Consider the following 13,364-nt stretch of genomic DNA (forward strand, 5'->3'; position numbering starts at 1 on the left):
TAACTGAGCTCCGATGCGACGGTCTTGGAATTCAGAGCCTTCCTTTTGTCACCCTAAAACACAAATTATGAGCAGAGCCAAGAACCATCTTCCTGAGGAGCTTCATGTTTTTTTAATCATTCTACAAGTTATACCCTTTGCATATATAATTAATATTTAAGACTGAGTAATACTCAACAGTTGCATGGAATAACAATTACAGTGCAGCTATGGTCCACTGTCCATCAACAGGCTGCCCTTTATATAACAATACAGATGTGAATATTAGTATTAACTGATATTATGGCTGTGGGTAATAGTGCTGTGATTCAAAAGCACAAAGCATTACTCATGAGTTAATTTCAAAGCAGTCACAACAAAATGGCAGTTTTCAACTTGTTCACATTTTAATCTGCACATTGTCTCTCTTTTTCTTTTCTTTTCTTTTCTTTTCTTTTTTTTTTTTACAGTGGCATAGTTGAAAAATGAATATTCAATACTGAGAAAAAAGCAAACCTCACACATCCCCCATAAAAAGCAAATTAATTACAGCGATTAAAACTTTATACAAAATGAGTTATTTATAGCATCATACTGAACTAATAAAATAACATGTATGAGCATTGGCAATGTGGTTCGATATCTTTGATACAGTGACTATATACAGTGAGGGGATGTTTGATTCACCAATGCCTCAACATGTCATTAGTACTGTTTGCAGCAAACTCAAAGGCCATAACGGTGATCCTTGTATTGTTTTTTATGAGAAGTTACAGAATTAAAAAATGGAAAAGTTAATGTCTGACAACTACTTTAGTAATAACAGCAATAATATCAATCAATGTAGTATTATATAATAAATGTCAGTCAATCATAATAATAAATACATATATTTTGACCAGATTTTTTTTCCCCATTTTTAAGCAATCCATTAGAATCCCTGTTTGAAGAAATCTTCAAAAGTGTGAAAACAATTTCATCGAAGTGATGGAAACGGAAACCTGAAATTAAAAGCTATAACCAGCGATTTCATTTTTCTAAAATTGAATACTTACACATAATTTACATGCCTTCTGGCAAAGCAACCTCTTGTTTGCCATGGATAAATGAATAGAGGAATAGTGGAATACTTTAAATACTGTATATGCTCATATACAAATTTTAATGTGTCAGGGATCCCAAGATTCAACAATATTGTTTACCAATATTCACGTTAGCAAAGTATTTTACAGCAATATCCACACATTGAGCATAGTTGTTCAATAAAAGTCAACATAAATAATGAACCGCACAAGGTTCCACTCATTCAGTTTGGATCTTACATCACATTGCCAACACAAATCTAAATTCTTCATCCATGACAATAACTGCAAGTGTACTGAAATCTTCATCATGTATCTGACACCATCTCTCCTTCTAGACTCATATTGAATCCTGAGACAAAAATCAGTTGATGTGTTTCCCCTCCTTGTTAGTCCTCAGACTTTGTGCTTTAATTTTTCTGACTTGTTCTCTGTTGGTAAGAATCAACGAGAGCAGAAACTGAAAATAAATCAATGCAGAAATATACAGATCGTGCTAAGAGGGAGTGGATTTTATCTAGAGACAATCACATAGATTGTGCTTATTTATATTTTTATTCTGTCAAAGTTTCTGGTCTGCTTTATGCTTTTTTTAATGCAATATGGCTGTGGTGGGCTAAACTCCAGGCAACATCCAAGACCACTGTTTAATCCCTAAAAAGATTCCTCTGATATATTTAACATATTCTGCTCTTAAAGCAAAACAGTTGCTTTAAGAGCACAACAGTCTGAAAAGCTAAGACTTGATTTTGACTTGAGTTGAAGCACATTTAATTTTGCTTCATAATTTTAAAAAGTTGTACAGTTAAAGTAAGAGATAGTTGAAAGAAAAAAATGTATTAATTAATGCAAGCGATGGAAAAAAAGCAGAAAAATGTACAGCATTTAGGCACCAGAAAACTGAAATGAAAAGAATCCAAAATTGTACATGGTTCACAATGATAACAAAAGGAGAAGGCTATACCGTCAGAAAATGCTTTGAAAACAAGCAAATCCAAGCATGAGCTTTCTAGAGAGAACAAAATATAATAAAGAAAGTAAAACAGATCATGTATAGTGACACTGAGGCAGCTTAAAATTGCATGTCTGCTGTCAAAAGTTATCATGAAACAAAGCAAAAAAGTCTAAATAAAGTACTCTTTCTTTTCCTCTGCATGCACATGGTTTCCCTCGGCATTGATGATAGCTGTGTCTGCATCAGGAGCGTCTTCTGCTCCTTTGGCCTCATGTGTTAGATATGTCCCTGTGGACAAGCAGAGCCACAGCAAGTTATTCACCTACTGAAAATTGCTAGACATATACATCTACTCCAAACAAGAAAATTGTTATTCATGGGAGTGCAAGTGACCTCTCTTACCTTTATGTCTGGCTAGATATCGTCCAAGAACTATTATCAAACACAAGGTGATAAAGACCACGACTGCAACAACGCCACCGATTAAAGCATGGTCAGGTCCCTGTTGTCCTAAAGCATTAGGATCTGAACCGACAGAGAGAGAGAAAGAGAGAGAGAGAGAGAGAGAGAGAGAGAGAGAGAAAGAGAGAGAGAGAGAGAGAGAGAGAGAGAGAGAGAGAGAGAGAGAGAGAGAGAGAGAGAGAGAGAGAGAGAGAGAGAGAGGGAGAGAGAGAGATGGAAGGAAAAGTGGAAAGTGCATAATATTAGTTGATACCATCAACACCTGCAAGATTTTCTCTTCCTTTGCATTAGTAAATTAAAAAAACAAAAAACTCCAGAATCCAGATACTTATTCTCTTAGTCTTGCAAAAAAAAGAATAGTCCCATATGAGCTTCTTCCATATTTACAGCAACCTGACATTGCTGCTTTGATAAGAGCACAAAATGACATAAGCATAAATGAATGAATGATAAATAAATAAATATATACATTTTCATAATAAAAAGGCAAATACATATATTAATGTGTTGAATTTATTTCTACATTTCTGTTATTTAGGATATTTTTGTATTTCTACATTTATTTATTTCTGTATTTCTGTGTCTGTGTGTTAGTTGAATGTGTGGTCCTTACATCAGTCTAAAGCAGGGGAGTGGTCAGCTGGGTGAACCAGACAGAAGCATACGACTATCAAATATACATGACACATGTTAGCTAACCTGTTAAATACAAGAACAGACTGTATAGAAAGATTGACAACGTGGTTATGTATGATCCAAATTGTTTCTGTATTGTGTAGAAAATGCTTACACATGCAGATATTTATAGCATTTTGTATGCAATGTTTAACGTCAGTGAAGTCCATTGAGAAGTTTAAAGCAAGGCAGCATAAACACAAGTTATTGCAGTGAAGTTCAGAGATAGACGAGCTAATGCAACCTGAGCTAACACCACAATGACAATAACATGCTCACTACTGTTTTAGATATTTTCACAAGTAACCCCCTGCACCAGTTTAAAACAGAGCTTCATTTTCCTCCTGTAACACACACAAGTTAACCAGCTCAGATTTAGCATTAGTGAATCCCTGTTAGTAACTTCTTGTTATTTTATGTCCAGTAGTTTACTGTCAATTCACATCTATAAATTCACAATCCACCAGATTATTGTAGCTTCCTAAAAAATATTAAGTTTGACTGTAATTTGACACTATATAACTTAACAATAATTCAGACTTACTCCACAGCTTGCTAAAGGGTATTTTAGAATATGTTTTACTCATGAACAGTTATAACAGTTTCTACATTAAATATATAATATCTAAACTTTGAGACATCTTGTCTTGTACTTCTGTCTATCAACAGACTGACACCCTACAGCGAGGGGCAGAGCTGCATCACAGTGAGTGACCACAGCAACAACATGGGATGCCTGAAGAGAGTGAAGCTTGATGCAGGACTGAAGCAGGAGCGGCAGGACATCCAGCAACTGTTACTTAGATGAATATCATCCTCTCGACAGTGTGATGGCACCCTGCGTTGGTGTGTTCATGGGAGCTCAGCTTGTTCTGTTGTTTCAGACAGAAGCATCCAGGGGTTAGGCTGTGGCTGCTGAACATTAGTGTAATACTTCACATGCTCCTTTTGTACAATAAACTTTTATTCTATACAATTCTGATCTGGTATTTTTTCTTTCACATTATACACAATCTGTATTTAAGTGTTCAATGGGACATAGAGAACTTATGGGTACAATTTTGTGTAAACATAGTTGCAGAGAACCTGAACATAAATGATTTGTATTTTTTCTGAAGATGATCTAATGCTATAAATATCCACATCAAGCAAAAATGTAATAATTGCATGATGACGAGTCTCCAGGCCTTTTATTACATTGGCTTTAATATTGTTACTGTACATTACACACAAATACATGTGTGAAATTATATATTTCACATTCATACTGAGAAAAAAGAGAAGAATCCCAGCCAGGTCACTTAAGGTCAGTGATTGAAACATATTTATCAAAAAGTATCTTTATTGAGCAAGTGAGGACAATGTTCTCTTTTTCATTTTTAACAAGTACATTACTAACATATGAATGTTTATGATTTCTATGAATGTTCAAACTTTTGTCTCTACAATCTCTACAAAGACGGTGACAGAGTGAACATGAACAGTAGCGAGTCTGCTGTCCATACTGGACTTGTCTCCATCGTCTGCACCCTGCAGAGGCTGTGGCACAGGCTGCTTCTGTAAATACAATACAATCACAGGTGTAAATTAATTGTACATAGATCAGTTTGAGATCAATGTAAGTATACTGTATTTGACCACTAAATACAAAAGATAACTAACTGTCCTCCTTTGTTTTTTGTGATTATTCTTGTCACTTCATAGTAAACCAAAGTTCATTAATTCATTGTTCTTCACGCTGAACAGATGCTTCTTCAGTCTGTCCTTTGACTATGTAGTTTATATTTTAATGGCTGGCTAATAATTTTAAGATTTAAATTAAAGGGGGACCTATTATGTCTTTCCTTATTTTCAGTCCTATAATGTTACCATATCAAATGTCCATAATGGCCAAAGTGTCACATAAATGCACAAATAAGTAATCCATGTGAGCAGAAAGCACTGTCTTCAGACTGCTCTGAATACTCAGTTTCCAACATTTCTCTCTACTTTCAGCTCTGCTAATTCAGCAATGAACATATTTCATTTCTTATACATTCTTCACAATAAAAAAGTTATTTACTCATTTAAAAGCTTTTAACATGAAGCAGCAAAAACTGGAAGTGTTGAACTTTTATCAGCAGCAACTTAACATGACTCTGATACTCCTCACTAGGCCTCCTTAGGCTGGCCAATCAGATCAGATTGGGCTGAGGGGGCCCCTTTAAGAGACAGGAGCTGAAACTGCCTGTTAAAAGACAGAGGCTGAACTGAGGGGCTGCATAAAGGGTCAGAATAAGAAGGAGTGCGTTAACCTTGTATCATGCAAAGCTGCTCTGGTGGAGTTCCAAAATAAAAATTTCCTGCTGGAAATTAGCATGATAGGTCCCCTTAAAAACATGATTTTGTAAGTTTAATACTTTAATACTATTGAGTACACTTATGCTAACTCCAAATCAAATTTTATGACTAAATATTGTCATACCAGGCTGTAAGTTTTATAATAGGCTAGGCTTAGCTAGCTAACACAGATTAGCTGATGACAATGATTAACTTACCGAAAAAAGCAAAGAAGGGCCGACACCATCTGTAAGACCAATCATCAAAAGCTCCATCCCCAGGTTCAAAAATGCTGGTAGTTAATCAAAGTAAGATTTATACTAGTGTCCTCCTTTAGAAACAGCTGTTGTCCCATGTCTGCTGTGGTCAAGCCAAGGTAGTAATAGCAGTTATAGGAGTTAATACAGAAGTAAATAAATGAAGAAATGTGTAAATACATAAATAAATAAATGTAAAAATACACAAATAAATGAAGGAATACAGAGATAAATAAACTTAGAAATATAGCAATAAATGAAAAAGATAAGATTAGTAGATCACGATAAATAAGATCATTTATGGAAATGTAGAAAAGACAATCAATACATTAATTTAATGATGCTCTTTTTTCAATTTTTCAAAAATCTAATGTTTATTATTTATTTATACTTATGTCATTTTTTGTGCTCCATACTTTGAAATACTTGAATTGGGGTATAAAAGAAGTAAATGAAATACCACAAATCTCTCCACAATTAAAAAACATGGCATTAGCAAAGCGACATGCTGCAACAACACTGAAGTCTAGCTTTGAGTGATGTTTTAGGCTTTTTCCAAAGCCTTGAGTGACACTATCATTTGTTTTCCCCTTGCACGCTGCCACTTACTGCCGCTGAGGAACAGGTTCAAAAAAAAAAAAAAGAAAAAGAAAGAAAAAAAAGTCTTATTTAACATGAGACATCCACTGGGGCAGAGAGCGTGCTGAAGGTTTCCCAGGTAGGAGCATGCCTTTGTGTCTGTCCTGCAATAAACTGTAAGTGGATGTGTCTTTACTGTGCACCTCATGTGCTCTCATTATCTCAAGCTGATGAATGGCTATGGCTTGTGCTCAGTTTTGCAAAGTGACCCTGGGAAATGACGGCGGGATGTTCCTGCAAACCTCGTTATACACCTCTGTTAACAGAATGCAACCATCATTTTCAGAAACCCCAAAGTGTGGGGCATTAAAAAAAAGATGAATTTGTGAAACATGCAGTTCATTTCACACCATGCAGATTAGAACCACCATGTTGCTGTTTTTTCAGGGATTCACTAGCAGACACTTCAGACTTTTAAGCAATAATTGTTTTGGTATAACAGTTGAATAAACTCAACTTTGGTTGCATGTCGATGGATATAATGATTTGTACATGTGATTCCACTGTCAACAAGGGGCATAAGCAATTTTCATATCACACTCAGTTGGTGTACAGTGCTCACAGGAATGAGACAAGCTGAATTGCTATTGCTGCATGGCTTCTGAACTTGTCGGCTGAACACAACCTACCTGTTATGCTTTCGCCTTACAGAGTGAGTAAATGACTATTCAGTATTTATTCTTGTCCAACCAGAATTTTGAGCTTTAAATCATGCGTAAATAAACTGTTTATTTTTGTGTCACTCCTAGCATCAGCTGCAGAGAACAACAACAATCAAAGTGGTTGCAAAAATTAGAACATCTTTCTTGAAAGACTGAGATGACACAGTACACACGCACTGTCACAAAAAAGGAAGGCTAAAGACAGCACACAAGGACATCAGTGACTCAGTCAGCCTTATTTTGTCTCATATGGTTTAGTTACATAAATACAATGTTAAATAGGAGTCCTGATTCAATCCTGTCTCCAACAGCAAGTATTTTAACCTTTATGAAAAAATGTATAGGAAATAAAACATCTCAAAATAAAAAGCTACAAAGGAACAAAGCAGGATGTGGTGTACATAGATTCAATCATGAACTTGACCAAAGAAATGCTGTGAAAACAAATCTTTCATATAGTAACTATATGATCAGAAATGTGAAAGATAAAAAGTTGGACCTGTCCTTTCATTTCTGCTGTAACCACAAGATCCAGAATCAAATGTTTACACCCTGGCACAGATACAATCTCCAGCCCAGCTCTACTCAGATATAGTCATCTATTTCATTTTGCAAAGACAAACCAAACCAGGAACATATTGTGTGATAACTTATGCAGCCTGTGACATGGCTGGAGAGAAAGTGGCACGCGTCAGCAGAGTGAGCATCCATGCATGGTGATGGTTTGGCTCATGCTGGGTGGAGGCCGTGATGTGTCCTGACCCAGATCCAGATCCAGCATCACACACTGTAAAGCTGGCTTGCAATGATCGTCTAGTGGGATATTTACCTGTTGTGGGCCCTGGAAAGTCTTTGGCTGTTGCCATGGTTGCAGACAGTGACAGCAGTAAGGGAAGACGAGGGGAACAACACCATGATAAAAAGGTGACCAGAAAGTTCAAAGGAAACATGAGAAATTAGCATGATCCATTTTCTTTTTAAATTTACTTCAACAGCTTGCAGACGTGACGGAGAACATGGCTTGCTGTCAGAGCCAAATGCATGCCTAATTGGAGAACCATTGACAAGGACAAGATGAAAAATAAAGGCTTACATACTATAGATTTTTGGTGTGTAACTGACTGAATTACAAACAATATTTTCTCACGTATCACTAATTGTATGTGGTCAGGCAGTTAGTTGTAGCTTAAACTGTCCAGATTTTGAGATATGTCTCTAATATTAAGAACGCCTATCAACTGATTTTTTTTAGTTGCCTATGAAAACAACAGTTTCAGACAGACATCTCAAACCTTGAGCAAATTAAACCAAAACTACCTGCATAGCTAGATACCAATAGTAAGTGAGAAAACATATTTTTGAAACCGACCTCTTAATACTGAAAACATGCAATCCCTTTTGGACTTCTAATGAATTTTCAAACATTCAGTGGTAACACATTCACGTACACCTGGAAATTTAGCAATCACTAAATAATGGGTACCGCTTTCTGATAAGACACCCTTAATTAATTAATAAGGGGTTTATAAAATTAAGTAATGGCTAATAGTACTTTTTAAATAATTTACATATGATTTATAAATCATTCAGAAGCCATTGATATGCATACTTTGTGGGATGCCAGGGTTGTTAAAACCCCTCCTTTTTATACCACTATAACATTTGCTTTATCTAATTCTTCAGCAAAACACCTCTTGTGTACTATTTAACCACCTGGGCATTCAGGTGTAAATCAATTTATTAACAGTTTATTAAGATTAATTACTGTAGACTAATTATTCTCATCAGTGGCTTTGATGTAGTTGACACCTGGACTTAGCAAATGTGAAATCCTAACTCTTTACCAATGACTTGTAAAGATGTATAACTACAGACTTCAATCATTTTCAAAAGATATTATTATTAATGGATTATGAATTATTTGTAAAACATTAATATATCATTTATTAAGCCATTCATTAATGCTTATTATCACTTTAAAAAGGTGCCTTATCAGAAAGTGGTACCAAATAATGTCACATCATGTACACCTTACATTTCCAAGAAGGGATATGTATTGCAAATCCTCAATGAGGGTATGCAAGAGTGTGAAAAAATGGTCACTTTGATACTTAAACTTGTAACATTGGGGAAAAAAGTTGCTCAGAAAAGTGAATTCATGGCTTATGTATGTTGTGTTTGTGTTAGCCTCCCTTTTATGAGACTCAAAATCCTTACATTTTAAGGTTTGTGGGTTGATAATCCAAATGAGGCACATCCAAAAATCCCACCACAAAAGAAAAGCTTTTTTTTGTTGGCAATTTCACTTGTTTTTTTCCTTAAGAGTGCTATTGTGACTCAGTATAGCAAAGTCATACACAGTACACTACTACAGTAATTCTATTAGAAGAGATGAGCTCATAAACACAGAGAATGGGATTTTACTAAATATTATTCAAGCATAATTGCATGTGTTCTTAATGCTTGCTTTAAGCAGCAACAAAATTCCATTTTTATTTCTGCTCCTGCCAAACGGGTGGTTAAATAAATCAACTATCTTGTGTGGAAACTGACCACTGACAATATCAGCTTATATTAAAAATTATCAGTGACAGTAATAAAAATGCGAGGAGGATAGCAATGCTTTGTAAAAAAATAGATTAGAAAGAGAAGACAAAAAAATAAAACAACTGTTGGATTCATCCAGTAAAACAATTCTATTTTCTAGCTCAAAGCCTTGTTGTTAGCTCATCAATCATCAACTGTGTGTTCAGTGTCATATTTGTGAATGCATGGAGCGTTAAGGCGGGGCCAGGGTTTTTTTTTTTTTTTTTTTGGGGGGGGGGGGGGGGGGGGGGGGGGGGGTGCAGGCATACCTGTGAGCACAGTTGTGATTGCCTATGCCTGATGGGGGAATGTTGGCATTAGCAGAGTGGAAGAATGGAGGCTAGAGAGGGAGGCAGGGGAGCTGAAGTTGGAGGCACTAAGGTGATGATGTCTGCTAAATGAAAAGAGGAACAACAGGGAGCAAAAACAAACCTCTTAATGGGGGGGGGGGGCTCAACATGAGAAAACTTACAGGAAAATCAAACAGCACCAATCAATTACTGCGCATGGTTAGTGCAGTGGGTTAATTCTGGGCTTTCACCTGAGTGAATACAGGCAAAACAACAAAAAAATAAATAGATGATAAAATACATCAGTAGCACAAATGACTCAAGCTGTGAATGAGTAAATTCTTTCAGGAATATCTTTGAGCAAAGGATGAGTCATACAAGAAGGACTCATATTTCTTATATCTGTTAAGTTATCTGAGTTAATCTGATTGGTAGATAAATGGGCCACACATACAGAATCCACATCCATCATGTATCATGCTTGTTAAGATGAAAATGTAGTGAAATGTGAGGGTAAGAGGTAAGAAGCGGGGCAGAAGATTTACAGGCAGGTGCAGACATTTCCCAACTGTATTTAACCAAACTAGTATATATATATATACTACCATTTCTCTAACATCTCAGACAGAGTAATTATCATATACTGTGTTTCCTCTATTTATTTAATACTGTGTATTAAGTAGCATAATTGCAGATGGTGATAAATTGCGGCGGAGTGATGACATTTATTGCTTCTCAGCTCTCCTGTCATTAGCAAATTAGGCTTCGAGGCTGAGATGATCCAAAGAGACCCGTTAAGTATTCAGCCAGACATGATGTCACTCTGAAGAATGACTGTCATCATCAGTGGAAATGAACCTGTCTTGCACATCTTTTACCCACTCAACTCAATTTTTCATCTTTCCCTAGTAACCAGGACTTTGTATTGAGTGTGAGAGGACTGCTGAGGGTCATCAGTTTTTGCTATTTCCTCGGTTAATCTAACAAAAAGTGAGACACAGCTCCCTGACACATATAACTCTAATAACGCTAATCCAACCAATTTCAATGTTTCTTTTTGATTTGAAATGATAAAGAGAAGGCTTTCTGACTTAAATAGGAGGAATGAAACTTTTGTCCAGAAAATGGCGCACAGATATGACAGGATGATATGGACTAGCCTGACATCGCTGCCTTCCCCTGTTCAATGAGCATGATGAAAGAAAAAAACTGAGATAACAAAAGCTGAAAGGACGAATGTGTCATCCTCCTTTTCCCTTGTTTTTTTCCCTCAGTGATGGGCTTTTTCTGCTCAAAAGCCTCTGCCTTTAAAATCAAACAAAGAAGCTGCTGTGCATCCACTAAGTGCTTGTGAGCTTAAATAAGTCCAGTGTCTGAGCTGTAATAAGTTCCTCCCAAACACACTGCACTCTCGTGTGGGACTGTTTAATTGGCAAAAATGGAAACATATAAATCCATGTTGAATTTTAATATGCTGTCCTTGTTTTGTATTTTTACTTGGCTGTATTTGATCAACGCTTTAAACATGTGCTGCAGAGGCCTTAATGATCCGTTTCCTGCACCATGCTGTCTTTATTCTCTCAGCCCATCCACTGTCTCGGGATTAACTTATCTCTCCTCCAGGCGGTACTCGGAAGCTAAATTCTGCATCCTTAACACTTTTTTTTCTGTTTCCTCATAGAGAAAGTCCAAACGCTAAACCTATGCAGCAATATGTACAGAGTACAGTAAGATAAACCGGGTTATCCTCCATGGTACCAAGGCAGGTCATCCATTAACTGCAGCGTTGGTGGTTCGATCTACATGTCAAAGTGGTCTGGAGCAAGACACTGAATCTGTATTGCTGTGACCACAATGATGCAATGTGCCTTGAATAGTGTGTGTGCATTGGTGTGTGGGTGTGAATGTGTAAATGAGATGCAAATTGTCAAAAGCGTTTTATCCTACCAAAGTTGAAAAGCGATGTATATGTGCAGTCCATGTTGCTAAATTTCAGAGATTTGCATTTGTGCCAGTTTTCCAGTAATTTCCAGTGTAAGAAAATCAAGAAGCAGGTTATTTAAACTTGCTCTAATTGTGTAAAGTCTAGATGAGCATCAAGTCTACATGAATGATTGTCAAAGTTACAATATCATTACAGTGTGAGGTCAAGCATTGGACATTTTCAAATAAATTAGCACTTAATCTACATGATCACACCACAATAATGTAGTACCAACCAAAGATCATGCAGACTTGATATTCATTGTTGTATGTTACAAAACTCAGTCAACCAACTGATTATTTGAGTGATTTTCGTATTATATGGAAATAAATGGCTGCCTCATATGATAATACAAAAATTTTGAATTTAAAAATCTAAAACTGTACAGCAGCACCAACAATGGTCAGCCAATGTAAACATGATTTTAGTTAAGGAGATAAAAGTTGCAAACACACTGGCGGGGTCAGTTAAATTCTTGAAATCTAAGAAAATTAACATTGCGCCCAGGCTCTATAGCCAAAAAGTTGGAACATCACTCAAGGAATTAGAAGTCTCAGATGTCTCAGTTACCTGTCCACAATCTACTTTTCACATAAAACTGGTAAAACAAAGCTTCTGTAACATGTTCCCCAAGGGGGCAATCATGACAATGTCTTCAACAGTCATTATGAGTGGCAGATAATCTGACAGAAAGACTGTAATTCGAGGAGATGGTGCTGAATATATTATTGCTTTTCTTATTATGTTTTTTGATTTTAGACCCTTTTTTTATCATAACATGCACCGTCTGCAAATCATACCTCTTTAGGTTAAGCTGCCAGACTGACAAACCTTCTGCTGGCATTGTATCTTTGTAATGAGCACCAATCATCTTTAAAATAGCACACAATGCAAGTGCAGCAAGTACACTGCCAAGCACTGAATATGAAGCAACAGCAAAACTGATCATCCATAATACAAGATTAGCCCTTACTGAAGTACCCACCATATACAAAGAGTATATATTCAGCACTGCTGGTCCCGAGGTGGTTGCTGGCCTCGCAGCGGTACGTGCCATTATCTGTTTTATTTAGTGTGGTGATAGTTAGTTCTCTGCCCTCCACGATCATACGCTCAATGTCTGGCAGCTCTCCTCCATCTTTAGACCAGAATACTGGTTCAGGTCTAGAAAAAGAAAAAAAACAGACAATACTGTTGGTAATATTTTCTCAGTTTATTTTGCTGCAGTACTGCAGTATTACTCTTGAAAATTATATTCTGTAATGAAGAGGAATCACATTTCAAGTTCAATTTCTTCATATTGTCATGCCAGTAATTGCCACTAAATTGAAGTTGTAAATAAATTACATTGGGTTGCCTATGGAATCACACTCCAGTTTGAAGTATTGCCCTTCCTGTGGAATCACCAGTGAATGTGTGATCTTCAGGTAGGGAGCATCTGTGAAGAAGAGACAAAAAAATCCAAAGCTATGAC

General features: G+C 36.4%; 1 protein-coding gene across 1 annotated transcript in view; it reads right to left on the reverse strand.

Moving 5' to 3' along the window:
• Positions 1 to 2,185: 2,185 nt before the first annotated feature.
• The window catches only part of cadm2b (cell adhesion molecule 2b), a 151,750-nt gene continuing 140,571 nt past the window's right edge, over positions 2,186 to 13,364 (reverse strand). Inside the window, exons 7-11 of the mRNA XM_062419075.1 lie at positions 13,238 to 13,328; positions 12,876 to 13,054; positions 7,860 to 7,886; positions 2,419 to 2,541; positions 2,186 to 2,304 (exon numbers count right to left, since the gene is read on the reverse strand). Of these exons, the coding sequence (XP_062275059.1) occupies positions 2,186 to 2,304; positions 2,419 to 2,541; positions 7,860 to 7,886; positions 12,876 to 13,054; positions 13,238 to 13,328 (539 nt within the window). The remainder of the gene's footprint in view (positions 2,305 to 2,418; positions 2,542 to 7,859; positions 7,887 to 12,875; positions 13,055 to 13,237; positions 13,329 to 13,364) is intronic.

The sequence above is a fragment of the Scomber scombrus genome, chromosome 5 (assembly GCF_963691925.1).
Source record: "Scomber scombrus chromosome 5, fScoSco1.1, whole genome shotgun sequence".
Taxonomy (NCBI): domain Eukaryota; kingdom Metazoa; phylum Chordata; class Actinopteri; order Scombriformes; family Scombridae; genus Scomber; species Scomber scombrus.